The sequence below is a fragment of the Onychostruthus taczanowskii genome, unplaced genomic scaffold, assembly GCF_017590055.1.
Source record: "Onychostruthus taczanowskii isolate IOZ18803 unplaced genomic scaffold, ASM1759005v1 scaffold21, whole genome shotgun sequence".
NCBI lineage: Eukaryota > Metazoa > Chordata > Aves > Passeriformes > Passeridae > Onychostruthus > Onychostruthus taczanowskii.
Window position 1 is genome coordinate 5,442,958 of NW_024499351.1, and position 20,546 is coordinate 5,463,503.

Consider the following 20,546-nt stretch of genomic DNA (forward strand, 5'->3'; position numbering starts at 1 on the left):
ACACTCATGTTGCTTCTCAATTGGCTCTGTTTGTAGCAGCTGTCATATTTTGCTTCCATTTTGCTATTTTATGCAAAGTTAAAACTTGGTTTAATTTTTCCTTTGCATTCTCTCTGAATGTTCTCTCTGAAGAACGTAAGTCATACAAAGGGATAATTTAAAGAAAAAAATAAAAAACAGAAGCTAATTCTGTCTGAGAAAAAATGTGTGAAGATTTGGGTAATTAAATTGGTAGTAGTTAGAATCATAGTTTAATTACAAGTGTAGTTCAAAGTGTGTGTTCAGACCAATTGAAATCAGTGTATTTATGATGTTAGGAGGCATCAAACCATCCTTCCTAAATCTTGTTTCTTTATTCTTCTCTTGGAGATACATGTACTTCTATGAACAGATTAAAAATATGTTTATGAAGAGAATACCGCAAAGTAAATTGCAAGTTTACAGTTACACATTTCTGTAGCTTTAAATTCCATTCACCTTCCATTCATAAGTACAGTATTTGGAGTTAAATTATAAAGCAATATGGGAATCAAGTAACAACAAAATTATTCAAACAAGTAAACTGGTATATGATGGAATGTGTTGAAGCAAATAAAATGCTTAAATTTAATTTAAGTAATAAAACTTTAAATAGAGGCAAAGAAATTACTTGGGACTTTATAAAGCTGCTGGTCCTTTGAACTGGGCATCATCCCTTCATTATTTTCCTGCTTAGACTTGGGCTCATTCCTAAAACATCAAATTAGTTTAATGTATCTGATTGCTATGAGGTCAGTGGAACTATGGCAGAGTTAAAAGTGGTATAAAAGTATTAAATATTTGCATCAGTTTTATATTTCTTATATCTTGCTCTGCCTTCATAGGTAGCAAGAACCTGTAACAGTCACTGCAGATGAGAACATATGAAACACATAGGTTTGAATGTGGTCTGAAAGAGGCAAAAAATAAGCCATTTAGCTGCCATTTTATCAGCCTGTAGGTGTCCTCAATCCTGAGTTTTGTCTTCAGGTTGAAACCAGTTGTCCGTGCTTTTGCACTGTTTTCTTTCAACGCTCTTAGGTGTAATTATTATTGATTATTTTTTTAATATTCCTGTTGTTTGGTTTATGTCTGTGCAAATTTCATGACAGCATGTACTTTTCAAGTAATTATTGGGAAGAGGGAAGTGAAAATTTTTGGTAATTGTTGAGACCGTTAACAGGTTCTTTAGGACAGAGGGCATAAAAACTAATCCTCAATGCATTCTATAGAAAATAGCAGACATCTGTAAAACACAGTTTATATCATTTGGCATGTGCTAGTTTCACATCAGAGACTTAGAAAATACACTTTTCTATAAATGTTTGGTGTGTACAGTTTGCCAGTGTACCCATCAGGTGCTGTGCTTATCTACTAATAATTATCAAGGTTCCATGTGTGCTTTCATATACACTAATATGTTGGTGGCTATATGGAGGAATTTGTGGGTGAGATAAAAAATAGTTCTTAATCGTTTTGAGCAGAGAGGGGGTTTTTTAAGTCTCTTTATGTTTTATTTGTGGGATGGTTATTTGCCGTAACCTTTGTCTCTAGTCATGGTGCAGGAATTTAACAAAATCCAAGACTTTTTCAAAACTCACAGATATTTGGTAAAAATAGGTTACAGTGTTAACACGTGTTTTACAAAGGTCCACTTACAGAAAAGAAGAAATTAAAAATAGAAAAAGGAAACACCAGAAATATGTCCAGAAATATTTTAAAAGAAAAAAAAAAAAATGGAAGATTTCTTTTTTTTCCTGAAATTATTGCTTCTGAAATGTGACAATCTGAGATGACTTCTCACAGACAGCAGGCTGTTAAGACGTGTCAGTATAATTCAATATGGTATGCATTTGACATTTCTGAACTCATTGCTGGGAAGAATCATGCCAACAGTGACATAGGTTTTAAGCTCTTTCTCTTTGCTAGTAACGTCAGGATCTGTTGTATAATCAGCTAAGAAAGATCCAGTGAAAATCTGAACTATGAAAAGATTTAAAACTAGGTTGGGCAAGTCTCTGAAGAACAGACTATACAAAATATTGCATTTGGAAGAGGATGCAGCAGTGGATGACTAGTAACACTTAAACATGCATGTTTTTCATAGAATTATAGAATAGTTTGAGTTGGAAAGGACATTTAAATGTTATCTAGTCCAGCTCCTCTACAATAAGCCGCAACACCTTAAACTAGGTCAGAGCCTTGGCCAGCCCTACCTTGAATGGAGCAACCCACTCCAGTGTTTCACCACCCTCACCATAAAAACACTTATTTCTTATATCTAATCTAAATCAACCCTCCTGCAGTTTAAAACCATTACCCCTTGTCCTTTCACCATAGACCCTGCTAAATAGTTTGTCTCCATCTTCCTTATAAGCCCCCACCAAATTCTGGAAGCCCGCTATGATGTCTCCCCTAAGCGTTCTGTTTTCCAGGCTGAACAACCCCAGTTCTCTCACCTTTCCTAATAGGCAGGTGCTCAAGCCCTCTGATCTTGGGGACCTTGCTCTGGACCCATTCCAACACACCCACATCCAGAAGGATGTTCTGGGGACCCTAAAGCTGGATGCAGCACTGCAGGTGGGATCTCAACAGAGCAGAGCAGTGGGGCACAATCCTCTCCCTTGCCCTGCTGTCCACACTGTTTTGGATGCATCCCAGGACATGTTCGGTTTCTGGGCTGCAAATTCTCCTTGTCAGCTCATGTCCAGCCTCTCACCCCCAGCACCCCCAAGTTCCTTTTGGCAGGGCTGCTCTTAATCCATTCATACCCAGCCTGTATGGAAGAAAGAGAGGATGCATGTAAGGAGTTCATAAAGGGCAGATTATATAATTTATGTGTGAGGGCAGAATAGGATGGATTTCTGGGGGGAAAAAGGGTACTCGGGAAATATGATTTCTAGCAGAATGGAGTGAAAAAGTTCTTTCTAGGGAAGAAAAAGCAAACCTTCCAATTTTAAGGCATTTAGTGAATAGTAAACTGGAAAGAATATGAGGGAAGAAATAAATACTTGATTGAAGTAGAATCTGTAAGGACTCCAAATGGCAGAATGCAGTTTACTTGGTGTTCTAAAGCTAACATCTGTCAAAGATTAACAGGCAGCATTACATGAAATCATAATTATCCTCTACACTTAGAAATTCCTATGACACTATGCAATCAACGCAGATATTTTCAGGGAAAATCATGTGCAAGAAAGTATATTGCTAATTATGTAAGGACTTGAGGCTAAGATAGAGGAACCATGTTTTATACAATAAGTTTTGATTTGAAACACAGAGAAGACAACAGTTCTGGAATACAATTCTGGGCTCAGGTCAAGGAGTTAGTGAGGCAGAGTTGAATGGAGACGTAAATCCCAGTGAGAATACAAGAAAGTGCTGCATAGCAATGATTCTGTGGTAGGAGTACAAAGAACGATTAAGTGCTTTGAGAAAGAATAAACAGCATAGAGAAAATGAGAAAAGAAATTTAAAAGTGATACACAGGTTGTGGTTCTAGAAGTTGAGAAGAATAAAGTCTGATTAAGAAATAATCACTTAGAGCTAAAACACATGTTCAAATATGTGAATATTGAAAATTCATGTTCAAATATGTGAATACCCAATATGCATGAGGAAGAGGTGGGTGAAAAGAAGCCTGTAAGAATATCATAGGTTTCATTAAATGGGAAGAAATACTAATATTTAGTAAGAGACAATTCAATTATAGGCAATTCTTACTATATGCTTAAAGCTGGGCCAACTTCAAACCTTGTCTTACCTTTGTAAGCGTTTGCTGATGAAGTTGTGTAAATGATGCATTCTTCACCTTTTCCTCCTTGGAATGAAGATAAAACATTTACCAGTAAAAGGTCGATTTGAGTAACATTTAAATCAGTTCCCTAAGTGGAAAAATTATGCAAATACAAAACTTTTAGTGGTGTAATTGTGTCTATTGTTCATTTTTTGCCTTTTTAGTTATGTTGCTTTTAAGTGTAGTCTTTTCCTTCTGCTTCCCTAAGACAGCTATACCAACAGAAAGTGTGAGTGTAGGCCATGTCTACATTGGCCTTGAGTAAAACCATGGTGCTAGTGGAGACTTCCTGATAGTTATGGCCAAATTCATTTGTATTCTTCTAATGGCAGTCATTAAGAGTGAAAGGTAGGTATTTGTAGTAGCGTCAGCAGAAAACCAGGTTGATGAAGACCATGGTTCCTCCCATTTTCTGAGAGGAACTATGCTCTTAATTCCTTTTAAGGAATTTTCTCTGCTCACAAAGAGATGCTTCAATTTATGGTAAAAAGAGTGAAGCCCAGATATCTCTCACAGTCTGCTCTTTCATGCCTTGTCAGGAATTAGTCTGGTAGTTTACAAAAGTCATTTACAAAAGTAGTGTACAACAGCCTTGGACTTCATCACCAGGAAGGGAACCATAGTCTGAACAGGTGATTAAAGTGTATGGCAGCTACCAAGATATATTCTTTCTTACTGGCTGGTACAGATGTAAAAGTTGGTAGTGATTGAAAATTAATCTCATTGCAAAATTCTGGTAAATCACTCCTCTGCCTGTGTTCTTGGTTTGTGTGTTAACACCAGGGGGTAACAGCCATATATATGTGAAATGGGTTATACTTGTGACAGCTAAAATTAAAGTGATCTGTGAGGCCTATTAAATCCTTCAGGGAATCAGGGAAATCATGTATTATTCTTAGGAAAGAGTCCAAACCCGTTGTGTGAATGAGAATTCAGCTTTGGGCAGCTCCAATATTTTGATGTGAGACCCTCTTTTAACAGGCTTTTTGGCTTATACAAAGGTTTGGAAGTATCTGGCAGACAGTGCTGCCCTTTTCATCTTGCTTTTGTTTGTAGTCCTTTGGGGAAAGGGCTAAAATATTTGGAATATAACCTTTCTAAGTATTCTTGGTAGCATGCTCAGAAACGTGGAAGGATTATTTGATAGATGGTTTTCAGTATTCTGGTGCCTGTAGAGCCATGGCTAATCTTTCTAATCTTCTTTATCTAAAGTAATCTGTATATTCTATCATCTCTGCATCTATGTGTCTTATGCTGAAAGTGCACTGACAGGAAGCTCTAAAACGCGTATTTTTGTTTCTTTCCAACAGCTGGCTGTCCAGATTCCTTGATTAAAGAACTTCATCACTTCAGGATTCTGGGAGAAGAACAGGTGAGTTAGCATCTCAAAGGCAGCGACTTAATGTCATGAAAGATAGACGCTAATGAGACAGTTTCATCTCTCTCCAGGGAAACAGAGTGTATCTTATGACCCCCAAAGACCTGAAATGTGGGGGAAAAAACCACACAGGAGTTATATGTGAGAGTTGGGGTTTTTTCATTCTATCCATCAGCTTTGACAGTTTATTAATTGGTACATCTGCTACCTGCCACAGTTTTTCAGCTTTTGACTACAGCAGTAAACAGACTCTCCAAAGCAGCAGACAGACAAGCAATCTGACTACAGGACTGGTGCTTACAGCTACTCATGATATTATCCGTCCCTTTGTGTGTCCTTTTTTCTCTTTTAAAAGAGTGTTTCTCATAATTATAGCTGTGCTTTGCACTCAGAAAACTATTTCTGTAGAGGGACCTTAGGAAAGCATAAATGAAGCATGCGTTACAACACTCACAAGGAGGTCAGTTATTGTTTTGTCAATAATGAAAATAACATACAGAGGTATTGAGAAATGGCCTTAAATTTTGAAAGGCAAGTTGAATTATCATATGCTCTATTCTTCTGAAATTCAAGTTGTCTTTTCCTCTGAAGTATCCCTCCCAAGGCAGTGGTTACAAAGCCTGACTGCATGACACAGGTGCTAGGGACCAAGGGGCTGAAAACGCAGCATTAGTGTGGTGTACGTGACACTATCCACATCTTTTAATGAACCTGGCACCAATAAACTTGCACAAGGTTGTATGAGGGCTGTGACAAAGGTAGGAACAACTCCTGAGATGTTAATTCAAAGTCTTGTTTCATAATTTTTAAATTAGATTGTATTGTCAAGAGCACCCTGTTGCTTCTCCTTTCCCTGTCACTCTCCCTTTTTTTATTACAATTGTGGCTGCTGTTACAATTACGAGACATCCAATTTTCCTCCACCAGCCCCCCACTTCAGCTGTTATAGAGAGTCACAAGTCATGTTTCTCAGGGACTTAGCTTTTCCTTAGCAAGAGATACTGGAAGCAGGAATCTGGTGAGATTGAGGACATAGGAAGAGGAAATAAAGGAGTTAAGACCAGGATTGATGGGGTCAAGAGACTGATTAGAGCTACCTGACAAAAGGAGAGCAGAATGAGATGAAGCTTGGGTAGAATGAAGAGATGGGGTTGTTTCATTGAAGGGTTTGGGAGTAGAAACCAGAATGATAAGGGTCTGACCAGGAGCATGGACCAATGGCTGGAAGGGAAAGACCAAATACAGAAGCTTGCTGAAGAGACTGGTAAATAAAAGATCTGCCCTTAAGCTGTGTGAAGAGGTAAAGCTAAGCAGTCTAGGAAGAATTGGACAAAAGGAGAAATTTGAAGGAAAAGTAAGGAGCAGCTAAACCAAAAGGCTGCAAGTATGAGAGAGAGGACTGAATCAGACAGACCTGACAGCTCCCCTGGAAAAGCCCTAGAATGGAGTTGTGGACCTTAGCCTGACTAATGATCTCTGACAGAGCAATATTTAATTGATGGACTTTCTTTGCAAAGAGTGGTCATTGTCGTGAGGCTTGAATTATTCCATTAGCCCATACATTTATAAGGATTGTTGCAAATATATTCTGTCCCTACAAAAGCATTGTTATCATGAGTCTACTGAAGTAGCTTTTGTTTGAACTTAGCACACACTTTGATAGTCAGGAAATAAACTGGTGCAAAAACAAGAGGAAAAAAACTAAAATACATCTAAATGAAGAAAGGAAGGAATTACAGGCAAAGTCCTTATTCATGTGACTATTTATTTCTCATATTTAGTTAGTTAGATATTTGCTTTTTAAAAATATCTAAGATGTTTCTTTTTCTGTTATCATGCCTACTAGATAGAAAAAAATCATTAAAAATTATAAGACTGTTTTATTCAGACTCCTTACAATTTCAGTATTTTAAACCATCATATATTTTCTTCCATTCCAAGCAATAGCCAAAGAAAAACAGGGATATGTTCCTGCTTCATATCCAATCTTGATTTATTTTTAAAGTGCTTATGTATTTAAGGCCAGATTATAAAAGCAGAATGGACTATCGTGATAATCTGTTCTGATCTACTTTAGAATACACATTACATGACTTTTTGGGATTAATTCTTGTTTAAACTGCAGTATATTGCCTAGAAAAGCATCTATTCTTTGTTTACAAATCACTTGAAGACTTTGGATCCTATTATACTTCTCAGTACTGAAAGACAAAATATTCCCAGCCTCTTTCCATTCCACCATTCCACTCCACCAGCACCAGCATGTTTCCTGTGTTGCATATCTCCTATTCCTCAGAGTTCAAGCAAAAAAAACCCTGGTGTCCCTCTTTTCTTCACTGAGCATTAGTTTTCTGTAAATAAAAATATAAATAAACTGACCAGATAAATGCTCCTTTAAATGTAAATACTTACCATATGTAACATTTGTGGATGTCATTAGGAAAGAAAGGTTTTGAGTGGCTTTCAGGATCAAACCCCTTGAAAACATGTGTCTGCCTGACTATCTGAAATATCTTTATATAAATGTAAGCATTAATGAAAAACTAATGCTGAGAAATAGAAGTGTGAAGAGTTGATGATTAATATTTTCTTAAAGGAGTAGTATAATAATAAGGCTCTTGTTCAAATAATCAAACTTCTTGGTAGTCTCCTGGACATGTAAAATTTCCATGTCTTCTATTCCATTAGAAACATACGTTATGGAAAATTTATTCTAGGTGGAAAGTCTTTCTTTTAAGGTTTATCTAGTGGCAATAAGATAGTTTTTAAAGAGGGAATTAGTTTTGGACTTTATGTAAAGGTGCAATTGTAGTCTGCATGCTGAAATAGAAGAGTACAAGCTTCCCTGGTATATGCTGTGCATTGTGGGTACCTAACCTACCACATAAAACCTGCTTCCAGAGTAATTGGCTGAAAATGCAACACAAATCCAGCCACAGATTGCTTCCCCACTTGATCTTTAAGATGGTGCCAGAGAGTCTGACCCAGGAAGAGTCTCCAGAAGCAGCTTTATCTGATTTCTTTTGGACCCCCTTGTGACAGAGCCTCCCAGTCCACTCAGGTCTGTACAAGACAGAGAAGAGTCTCCTGCACATGGAGTCCCAGGTGAAGGGTGAAGCCTGAAGCTTTCTAATTGCCCAAGGCTCTGCTGAGCTTTCTCTTGCAGTTTGCTGTCACTTTTCATAATCCATCTATTTCCCCTAACTTAATGGGTGCAGCCCAATCTCCTGGCTAACTCCTCCATTTCTTAAGTATCTGAGATATAGCCAGGATCAGATTGAAAGATTTAGTTAGTGGGGAGCTATGGGAAAATAGCACAATGTAAGAAAGTCTCCTGCAGTAGCCATTTGCCCTGTCAGGCTGCCTGTCTCTGCAAGTAAATGTTTCTGCAAATGGTGATAGTACAAGCTGCTTACAAATATATGCTAAAAATACACCAAATATGGGCTCTGTTCAAATACAGTGGAAGGTAGATAATTCTAGGAGCCATTGCCAGAAACAGCAGAGAAAACACTCCAAGCATAAACACCACAATATCCCGGCATAGCATGATGACTTGCAATGACCTGTTATGGAGTCTCCCTAATGACCCTATGAGAAACTTCCCTCTTGTCCCCAAAGTGATAAAAAAAAAAAAAAAAAACAAGTCTTGTTTAATTGTTTAAATGGAATATTGTGATTCATGAATAAAATACCAGCTACATCTGAAGGTTGGAAGGGAAAACAAACAGGAGGGCAAGCAATCTGCTGCTATACCTGAGTGCCCCCAACAGGTCACAGCACAGATGAAGCAGATGACTCGGTGGTGGCAGGAAAGGAAGCTGCTCAGTAATGTGTAGCTGCGCTTCTCTGTTACATCATCTGCTCTGACAACTTTGCAGAATGTATTGGCCAGTTTCTTGATATTTTGACAGGGGAAGGATCAATTTTAACAGATCTCTCCTATCAGCTGCTACTGAAACTCAAATCACTGCTCACTTTTTTTTTTTTAGAGCTGTTGTGAGCATTCATATCTCTGGAATCTGAGCAAGCCTGAATGAGGAGCATTTTGGGGGGGTGGGGTGGTGTTTGTTTCGCTGGGGTTTTTGTGAGGTTTTGGGTTGTTTTTTGGGGGGTTCGAGGTTTTTTTTCCCACATGTCCTTGTCAGTTAGGGAAAATTTATGCAAAGGAATACCCTGTTTTGAAAATCTGCAGATGCATGTCCCCATGCTCCTCAAAGGTGGTGTGGGTTTGTGCTAGTTTTTCCAGTGAGCTGTGACTTTAGGAGATAAAGAGATCAAGTATGAAATGATCATTTAACATTAATTAAGGTCTCAAAATATTTTGTATACGTGTGGGTGTGACAAGGTTGATTTTTTTTTTAATTGCAATACTTGCTAGAGATTCTTTTTTTAATGAATGCTACTGAATATTCATGTAAAGTCAGTCTTAAAGTAATTTATAATAATAAATTTATCAGCTGACTTTAGTACAGGAAACTGTCAAATATGATCAACAAAGTGTTTCTGAAGTATTTCTGGGTTAAGATTTTTTGATAACTACACTTGGAAAAAATATAAGCTACATCTCAGTAATTCTAATCAGTTAAAGAACAAAATCAATTTTTACTGGATTATTTCTCCCCTTCATAATTACTAAGCCAAAGCTATTTTGTTAGTATTCCAAAACCTTTATCTTTACAAGTGTAGTTCTTACACCTCTGCTGCTTCCCACCCAGTCCCCTGGCTTCAGCTGCTATTCTGTGTAAGTGATACCTACACACATCTCAGTTTCTGCCATTTTTCCTTCGAATGTGTCTTTTCTCTCCATCTCATTTGGCTCACCTTTTGGATTTGTCACCACAGTCTTATCACTTGCTCTCTCAGACTGAGCTACTGCACTTGACTCTTGATCCTCTTTACACCACCTTTTTTTAATAGCTGGAACTTCACAACAAACTTTATAATCTTGCAACTTCATATGTCTAGTGATATGCCTCTCCTTCCTTCCTATGCTATACCTGCCTGGAATGCTTCCTAACCACCTTCTTCCCTAACTCAGAGGTAATTTGGATTCATGAAAATTCCTCAGTTTTCTCTCTTCTGGATTATGATAACTTTAGCCTTTAAGTTCTTGTCATAAGCAGGATATCTCTACATTCTAACACTTTTTGAACTTACTGTACAGTAGGCAAGTGAAAGCAATTTATTTTTGGTTCAACAGCTGAAAGAATAAAGAGAAAGAAAATAGAAGGTACTTAGTCAAAATTTATTTAAAGAAATTTTTTTCTGTCAAAACAAAAAAAAATTGTCATTTTAAATAGAATTGAAATTTCTCTTCCACCTAGCTTTTTTTTAATTCAGAGGGAAGATTTGAAGCCAGTGTTCAGGATCTCAGGTACATGTGGACATTAGGACTTCTTCCATCCCTTGGATGGCTTTGATCTGCCATCAGGAAGAAAAAAATATATTTTCCTGGGTATATTTACTCAGGAAATATACACTCTTGTGCTCACTCTTGTGACATGAGAATTGGGAACCAGTATCTACTGCACTGAAATGCAGTTCCATGGTTTGCAACAGCATCAGCTGAACAGATTTCCTTGCATCAATTACAGCCTTGATGGCTGTTACTTGTAGCGGGAAGAGGCGTGTGAATTTGAGCTCCACAAGGGTCAGAATAAACCAAATGTTTATCTCTGGCATCCAGTCTATTCACACTGATCTCCCAAATATCTGCTGGAAGATCACAGATCTCCAGTAGTTTGCAAATACAGTGCTAACTCCTACACTGTGCTCGTTCTCCTTTCTTCATTAGATCACATTGTGCTCGCTTTCATATCATTCTGCTAACTGCAAACTTTCTTTATTTCTCTCCATCTCTACTCCAGATTAATTTTGTCTGTCGATTGTGGTGCACTGATCCAGTCAGAGATTTCTTACCTGAATATTTTCTTCTAACAACTCCTTGTACCCAATTTTCCATGTCTCTCCAGTCAGGCAAATTCCAGCCCTCTAGAGGTGGTTGTCTTTCTTGTCTCCTTGGGAGCTCCTGGGATAGCAAGGAGCTGATCCTCTGAATTTGCTCTTTCAATTTGATCAGGGGCCAGCAGAGAAGCCCAAAAACTCAAGAAAAATAAATTAGGGGTGCTCCATGGAAAGCCATGTCAGTTCATCACTTTTTAATCTGTATTTTAGATTACACATTTGTAAGTATTTTTACTAGTCCAAGGAGTACTACTGGTTTTGTACTGTAAGTTGCCTAATTACATTATGGAACTAATTCTTTGAGTTTTTGTATGTGCATAATACATATAAATAAAGTGCTTAGTCTACACTATGGACTAATAGCCTCCACAATCTAATTTTGAAACACACAGATGGTTATTTGATTTATAGGAGCGGTAAAAACAATCTGACTCCAGAAAGTAGATTTGCTTTCCTCTGAGACTCTTACATGCAGTTAAAGAAACAAGTAATTGAATTATGTTTCAGAGATTTGGGCTTCACATCTAGTGTTATACTTTTGTCCAAAGTTGTCTGCAAGGCTGCTACTGAGCAGATGCTTTTAGATTGGTGGGTGAGGGGGGGGAAGGAAAATAAAGAAAGCAATACCCAAAGTGTAAAAGCAAAATTAAAACAGCTCAGGGCATTTGTGTTGTGGCAGGGGCATTGGAATAAATGACCTTTAAGATTCCTTCCAATCCAAACCATTTCAAACCATTTTATGATTCTAAGATATTAAATCATAATTTGTAAATTAATTGACACAGTCAGGAATCATGTGTTCATGAAGTGGGTTTTGCAGGAGTTTTGTGCATTCAGGTGCATTTCAGTTGTGTTTTGGTATCTGAATCTCAATGTGACTGGAAAGACTGCAATCTGTAATTAACCTGTTATTCCTGTGTCAACCCAGAGATTTCATTTATATTACCCTTGATTTACAACATCAAATGATTGAATTTCCACTGCTTGAAAACCCAATATCATTCTAAGACTCAAGGGAAACCATCCCAACCTGGAAAGTGGAAAGCAAGGAATAAATGATTGCAATTATCCAGCCTCTGTGTCTATGTCATACTGTAATTTATAATCTAAAGGCCCTGACAAGTCTTTACTAACAAAGATTACACAAAAGAACTTCATTCTATGGTCTAAATACCATAAGTTGAGCTTATAAGTAGAGCTTTTTCCACTCCAAATTTTATTCCTTGAAAAGGATAGATTTGGGCTGACTGGGACAATTCACAATTTGAGGAGAAGGTTCACAAAGGGATGTAGTTTTCAGAGAACAAACAGGATGTTTTACACCTACCTTGTTCATATACCTTTAGCTGTCTTAGCACCAATGTTTTACAGTGAATTGTATTTATGAAGCTTTAGGGTTTTTTTCCAAATAGGTATTGAAATATATAGTTCTAGGGGAATCCAGCAGCTATTTACCAACCTGTATTTCTGAGGACCTTGTTACAGTAGCACATAAATGATAATTTTTTTTAAAAAATAGGGAAATGCGAGGAATTTCTTCTTGCCCTTTTAGGCTAAGTTAATGGCTGGCAAGTATATTCTTTTTTTTGCAGCTGAGAATTTTTAATGTAAAGACATGCTTTTTCTGGAAGCTGCTTTCTAGCAGCAGTAGATGGCTGGTGATTTCTGTGTAATTTTATGCCACTCATTACCATAGCATTTGACATCCTCATGACTATTAATGGATTTTGCCTCTTAACAGTACATTGAAATCAGCAAGTATCATTCTTCCTCTTTACAAACGGGCAACTGATGAGAAGCACAGATTAAATGACTTACATGAAAGCCACAGGGTGGCTGTGCTGCTGCCAGGAATGAAATCAGGTGCCACGAATGCCAGTTCCATCAAGTTTCCCATATTTTATACTTTGTGAAAGATTTTTCCTAAAATAATTGGAGATGCTTTTCTCCTTGTAGCATGCAGAGCAACTTTACACATGATGAGTGCATCTCTAAATAGGAGGCACAATGATAGAAATTGAGTAATAGATACTGTGACATGCTTTGAATGGACAGAAGAGCTAGATTAATCTTTCAATGACAGCTCTTTACATGTTAGATATTTAGCCTAAGTTAGTTTTCCCAGCTTCAACCATAGTGCTTCCATAGGGTGATTGATCTTACCCATCTTAGACATCATATCTAAGTCAGGATAAATGCCCTCCTTGAGATCTTATTTCTGCTCATTCATTGGAGCCTTGTTTAGGCTAGATGTTTAATTTTATATGAGCTAAAATTCTCTGGGGTGGTTCATTTTTAAAATCCTTGATTTTAAAAATAGCTTAGGGCAGGTGAGTTAGGATCAGAATTATTGGAACTAAATCAGCTATTGTAAGTCACCAATTTCATTATCTAGGAATGCCATTATCTAGGAAGTTGCCGAATCTCTCGTTATTTTTTAGAAAAAACAGGGCACCTGAGTTCTCAGTTGTTATGCAGATGTACAAATCTAAGGACTAAAGATTAATTGCATCCCATCTCTCCTGTTAATTATAAAAAAGTCTTCACAACCTGTGCAACTAGATGCATCATAACAGTGGAAATTCAAACTAAATTAAATGAATTCCACATTAGGTCTCCAGTTAAGAGGTGAAGTAAACCAGTGGGTATTGTGTGCGGTAATATCCTTAAGTATCTCATCCAGAGATATGATCAAAACACATCATGGGCTCCTGAAAACTGACTTGATTAATGGATTGCATTGGTTGGTTACATGAGTCCAGTATGATACATATGGTTGTGGTGTATAGGAAAAAATGTCTTTAATAGACATGGTCTGTCACTATATACAAATTAATAATTCATGATAATTGTTTTGGTCCTGTACAAGTTTTTTATAAATGCACTCTTAATGTAAAGTGAGTCATTTTGTTTCACGTCACTGAAAAAAGAATATAAATCCACATATGTTGTATAGATTTTGCTATGGCAGCAAACAGGTATATGTTCTGCTACTTTGTGTTTTGGTTGGTTGCTGGGTTTTAATTGAGCAGGACACAAGGAAAAAGAAATTGGAAAATGGCATAAATGAATCTGGACTTTGAAGGTAGAAAACAGGCTGGTAACTAGATAACAAGATATGCAAATTAATTTAGCAGGGTCTTTTCTGGATCATTTTTTTGGCTGTTATAGTATAAAAATCACTGGGGAGGGTGCCATACAGATTTGGAATGAGTCCTGTGCTGAACTGGTATAAAATGTTAAATTTGTTGGACAGAAAATGATGTTGCTGTCCACCTTGTCAGTAGGTAAGCTGGACATTTACATTCTGTATCTTTCCCTAACAAGATAAATTTTTTAAAAAATAGGGAAATGAGGGGAATCTCTTCATGCCCTTTTAGGCTAAGTTAATGGCTGGAAAGTATATTCTTTTTTTTCCAGCTGAGAATTTTTAATGTAAATGCTGACAGAACCTCAGCTACAGTGTCACTGGTGTTTGCCTTCTTAATGAGAAGCTGTTAACAATCCCACATGCAGCACAAAGTTCCCTCTTAACAGGGCAAGACAATCACACAATCCTCACCTTCAGGTCCAGTCTGTGCCCTGAAGAAAAATTAGGCTGCCAGAGAGTTTTGGAGCTATGTTTTTTACCTGTATTTCTGTAAAGGCCAGCCAAATGACTCAGAGCACTCAACACGTATATAGGGGAAGGATCACAAACTTTTCTGAAAATTGAGAGCATCCAGCATTAAATATTTATGGCATTACACTGGGTTCAAGCACAATAACACAGGAAAACACCAGCTGACTTCTTGAGCCCCCGCATTCAAGGAGACTGCAGGCATGTCTTGCACATCTTTTAAAATACTATTATTTTCCAAATACAAGATTCTTAAGTCAGAATTTCTGGCTGCAGTTCAAACACTGAAAGATATTTTGAAGTCTTTTTCTCCTTTTGGATTTTGCTTTTCTTTTCAGAGGTTGTTTGGATTTTTTCTTAATTAACAAAATTCGATACTTTAAGTTTTGATTTTTTTTCTGTGTTAAAAACGTTTGTGTCTCTATGTTATAGTGTTTTAAGAAGTCTAATATTATTTTAAAAAGCGAGTTTAACAAGACAAGTTGTGCCAGCATTTGCAGAAGAATCTTCTGAAATGTACCCAAAAGACATAGAGCCTTCTTTGTAATTTAAAATTCTTTTTTGTATGCTGTGTGTATGAGGTGTTGGTCCTAAAGCTTCCATTTTCCTCAAAAGATTTCTTTGGAGAGGGGTGTGGATTGGAGAAAGAAATTTTTGTTTGCTATCCTCCCAAAAAAGGGAACAGGATTTTCATGAGCCATTATGGGATAAAATCTTATGAAGCACTAAATATTGTTGTGAGTGCTGTAACATAAAGTCCTGTTTTGTTTTTTAGCACACCATAAAGTCTACTCACGGAGAAAATTCATACCTACTCCCTTCCTCTTTGGCCTTTTGGATTTGCCTGTTTTCTTTGGGGCTGTTAGGACCAAATGCTTTCATTTATTTCCCTCCACAGTAGAGCAGATTTATAGGTGAATCTGAAGCTTGGTTTACAGTGGTTATACAGCCACTGGTGTAGAACTGCACCAACACAGAACCCTAGAGTGGATGTGATTTACATGTGCACTGCATTATTTGTACCAGCTCAGCTTGTCTCTGACTGAAAGCAGGGTAAATTACACATGGGAAAGTTGTTGCAGCGACATCAGTCATTTTAGAGCAGGCATTTTTGTCACTGAGCATACACTGAGCATGTTACTTAATATTGCTGTGTGTCAGTGTCCCCATCATTAAAATCAAGGCATTTCCATGGCCTTTTAGGCTATCAGAAAGGAATTAAATGAAAAGTGAAAAAACTAAAGAAAATTTAATGGGAGACACAGGAAAATATACACCTAGCATTGAAAGGAGTGCATATGAGAGAGTTATTCTGCTGATCAGATTAATGATCAGCTTGCTTTTAAAATAAAGTTGCCTAGGCAAATTTTTACAGCTCTTAAGGTCTAAAACATTACACTACTTCTAGCGATAGATCCCTAAAGGGCTTTATTTGTGTGTTCTCTTCAGTGTCTATACAGCATTTATCACTTCTCTGTTGGACTATTTTTATGATGTTTACAATAATTTTTATAGTAATATAAGTGTATTTGATGTTACTTACAGAAACAGTCTGCTGTTTTCTTGATTTTAGTATCCCACATGGTCTTATGGTGGTGCAAATGGCTGTGAGCCAGAAAACTGTGTACATGATGTGAGTTGGAGCAGAGTGACAACCCGTTTAATAACACTGCAAAGCTTTAGACTTTTGACAAACAACCTGAACTTAGCATGTGACTAGCATTAGGATAATTGACTGGATTATCAGGGATAGAGACAAAGATTTGGGGGTTTTCTTTGCATGCTGCCGGGAGTTTAAGGCCAGCGTGTTCTGTTTTGTAGTACAACCGCTACCAGCGCTATGGGGCCGAGGAGTGCGTGCTGCAGATGGGAGGAGTGCTGTGTCCGACCCCCGGCTGTGGGGCAGGTCTGCTCCCTGAGCCAGGGCTGAGGAGAATCCTGTGTGAACCAGGCAACGGAATAGGCTGTGGGGTAAGAACCTATGTTTTCCTTCTAGCAGTGTGGGAAATAATTGATACTGTACAACAAAAGGGGGAAAATGTGGTTGACGTTTTTATCTTTTCAGTGACTCTGAATTGCCCTTCCCACCAGGGTGGGATAATGCAGCTCGCTAAACAATTTAGATATAGCACAATGGCTCAGGAATGATGACTTCATCGTGTAGAATGTATCCATTCCATAATTCTTTGCTTTATTTGGTTTAAGAAGTTACTGAATAGTTACAGTAAGAAATTGAACTGTGCAAATGAAAATCCAAATGCACTCTGATTTTCTTCTCCTAAAACTCAGCAAAAATGAACAGCATCTTAAGCAAACCATTCATTATAATATTTTTTTACAGAAAAAGAAGAGAGAGAATAGCCTGTTTGTGACACTGTAGTGATATTGCTTGTGCATGTTAACATGGTGAAAAGAAAAATAGAAATATATTTGTTTACTCATAAAAAAAATGTAAGCGAGAGAATGAGCAATTAATGGTGGATTCATGGAAATCAAAATCAGATGAAACTTGAAAATACTTTTGCTAAGAAATCACATCATATGGACCATCAACATTTTTGGCAGTAGAAAAAGCAAGTACTTGACAAGAATTAAGCTTTTGGAGAAATAGATATACATAGAGATAAATCTATATATAAAAGAACCTATTAATTGTTCAGTCAGAGTGACTAACTGGTGTTTGCACTATGTGACTCTTTCCAGTTGGCATTATGGCAGAATTCCATGAACACTATGAGAGAAGATAAAATATGTATATTTGTAAAATACTAGGGTGCTCTTTCTGCTGTCTTTCTTGTGGAAAATGCACTTTTTATTGCAGTTTTGATATTGCCCAAACTGATACCGTGGAAGAATAATAGTTTGGTGAACTAGGAAGTCACAGTAACTTGTCTTCTTTGAATAGGTTAGCATCTGTCGACCTTGGTAAGACTTCCTATCTGTCCATGCAGTGGTGCGTGTAAAACAGAGTACTGCCCAAATTCACTGAGCAGACAGGGCTATAAAATAAAGCAGAATCTGGGAAAGTAATAAGAAACATGACTGCATAAACAAAAGGGAATGCCTCTGGATTAACTATTAGGGATTGGTTAGAAGAGATAAAATCACATATAATTTTTATTCGGGTCTCTGCCTGGAAGTGGTGAAAGTCACACTGTATTTTGTAGCTTCATTCATTATCATTCTGAATGTGCAAATGCTGTGTAAATAGTTTGTAGCATAAAGGATTGATATACTGCCTGGTTTAGCAAACTGCTCTGTCTCCTCCTAAGGACTTTGCACTGTGCTCAGTAGTGATCAGATCTGGTCAGATCTGCAGCCTTGAGTGTAAGCTCACCCTTTGTTTTGAATTATGTGACGTCTTCGGCATTGCAGGGTACGATTCACTTAGGCTGAAATGAGGAGCAGGATGCTGATCTGGAAGCCAAATTTTGGTAACAGTAAGGTCCTTCCTCAGAATCCATAATGGAACAGAGTAAAAATATGTCTTTGAATCTTCCTTTGCACCCTAAAAAATGGTAACCTTAAGGAGAATATGTCACAGGTTTCCTGTGGTGAGGGTCCTAGCACTGAGGTCAAATGCGGGTGATAAAGTTGGCTGAAGGTAAAGATCCACCTGCAAGGACACCAAGACAGCTAGAAAAGCTTTTTTTTTTTTTTTACTCTATTTTATGAAGTCATGTTCAATGTTTTCTATTCTTAAACTGTGATGTGGTTTTTCCCAGTCAAAATCTGACCTTTTTCAGTGGGAAGGCCTTTCACTAATTTTTATGGAATCCAGGAAGATCCATTTTAGACATCAGTGTTTCCTTATGAGTGTGTGTGTGTGTGGTTTAAAAGCTCAGAGAAAGGCTCGAAGTGAAGAATATTCCTATTATCCATCCCAAAAAAAAACACTGCAAAAGATGTTTTGGAACACTTAACCTGTACAGCTTAGATTAGGAATACATTCCTTGCTGATGCTGGTAAGCAAAAAAATAAGCAAAGTAGTGTGAATCTGGAGATTCTTTAGGAATATCTGCATCATTCTTTAAGTTGTACTTTGGTTACGTAGAGTCGCTTTTGGGGTGTTTGGACCTCTTTCTTTAGTTAAATTACATACATATAATAGTTGAAGCTATATCCAGCATCACTGGTCTGTTATTGACACAAAAGCCCTTGCAGAGAAATAATTGCTTATTGAACAGAACAAATTGGTTGTTCAGGTCTGTATTGGCATGTTAGGGTAGCTAACAACTGTCAAGTAGTTGAGGATTTTGATTTGCTGATGAAATTACTCAGGGGAGAGAGGAAGGACAGGTGGTCAAGAGAAAGTCATGACAGTGAGTGGGAAGGGGTTTCATCAGCCATTTTTGAAAAGGAACCAAAAAGAGAATAATCTAGCCACGAGGTAATGAAGCAAAATAAATATTCTGATATTCAGAGAGATAACTGTGTGAGGCAGTCCCAAACATATAAGAACTTTGACCAAAACTGAAGGAATAATGAGAAATTAACAGGTGACTGAGCCAGGCTAGGACGCAGACATTTTGGGTTCCTCAGTTTCCTACTCTGTTTCATGGAATGAGAAACTAGAATATCTTTTGTGGAGGAACTATCATTGATATCAAAGGTAAATGTGAATCTCCAGGAAGATGCATATCATTTGCTAAAAGAGCCTTTGGTAAAGTTAAAAGATGGATTTTGCTTTGTCTCAGGAAATTTGGAAACAGCAACATGTAGGGCCTAGAAACAGTCTGATAAATGCCTACGCAGAACTGTAGCAAAAAGATGAGAAAAGAAGTTTAAATGTAAGCATCCCCATATGTACCCTCTACAGTCAGACACTGCTATCTATTTACGATTTCGGGGGAAAACCAAATTAAAATCAAGACAAAAGGTTTATTTTTGACTGAATAGAAGCGTGCAGATAACCTTTTAATGATTATGGGGGTCCTCACCTAAAGTCATACTGTGAGGCCGCTGACTGACTCTACTGATGTCTAATCTTTCATGGTTTTTATTATTCACTATAAACTTACTAATTGATTTACTAAGATATTACCATTATACATTATTCTACCTTGATTATTATGCATCAGACTTATGTTACTAACTTCTATTGCTCAGCCATAAAATCCTGACATATTTAATACTAGAAAACAGCAACAAAACATAGTGGATAGTACATATTGTACCAGTTGGCCTATGGACAGGAAAAGCTGTGGTAAACAAGACATACAAAAGCTTTATGAATAAAACATTTTTGTCTTGTTTTATATTATACTGGCATATTATTTACTACACATTAAAGAAGCTTGGAGTTAAAAATAGGTTAGAATGGATCTTTGAAAGGGGCAATACAATTTTTTTGTTAAGAAGTGTGCCTTGGTTTCTACACATACAGCTCAGTTTCCTTGCAAAACATTCCTTGACAATGTCTTTCAGTGGGATGATAACTGACTGATGTGTAACTGCATCCCAGATTTTGCCCCACAATGGCACGTTGTGCAGCAACAATGGTAAATGTTTTGCAGCATGCAATATCACTTGACTTATCCCTTGAAAAGGGGTGAGAAGGGAAATACAAGATAGTGGGGACAGAGCCTCTGCTGGTCTTTTCCCATTGAGTTTATTCATTCCTAGCATAGCATATATAAGCATGAAGAAGAATGTGTTTCCACAGATTGGCTGTTGTTTGATAATCCCTGGCTAAGAGACCAGACTCCTGAAGGTTCATTGAGGTCTTGAGACCACTTTAAACTATATTAAGGTCTGGGTGACACTTT

General features: G+C 37.4%; 1 protein-coding gene across 1 annotated transcript in view; it reads left to right on the forward strand.

Moving 5' to 3' along the window:
* Positions 1-20,546, forward strand: part of PRKN (parkin RBR E3 ubiquitin protein ligase) — a 683,114-nt gene that overhangs the window by 557,357 nt on the left and 105,211 nt on the right. Inside the window, exons 8-9 of the mRNA XM_041404442.1 lie at positions 5,125-5,186; positions 16,600-16,749. Coding sequence (XP_041260376.1) covers positions 5,125-5,186; positions 16,600-16,749 — 212 coding nt within the window. The remainder of the gene's footprint in view (positions 1-5,124; positions 5,187-16,599; positions 16,750-20,546) is intronic.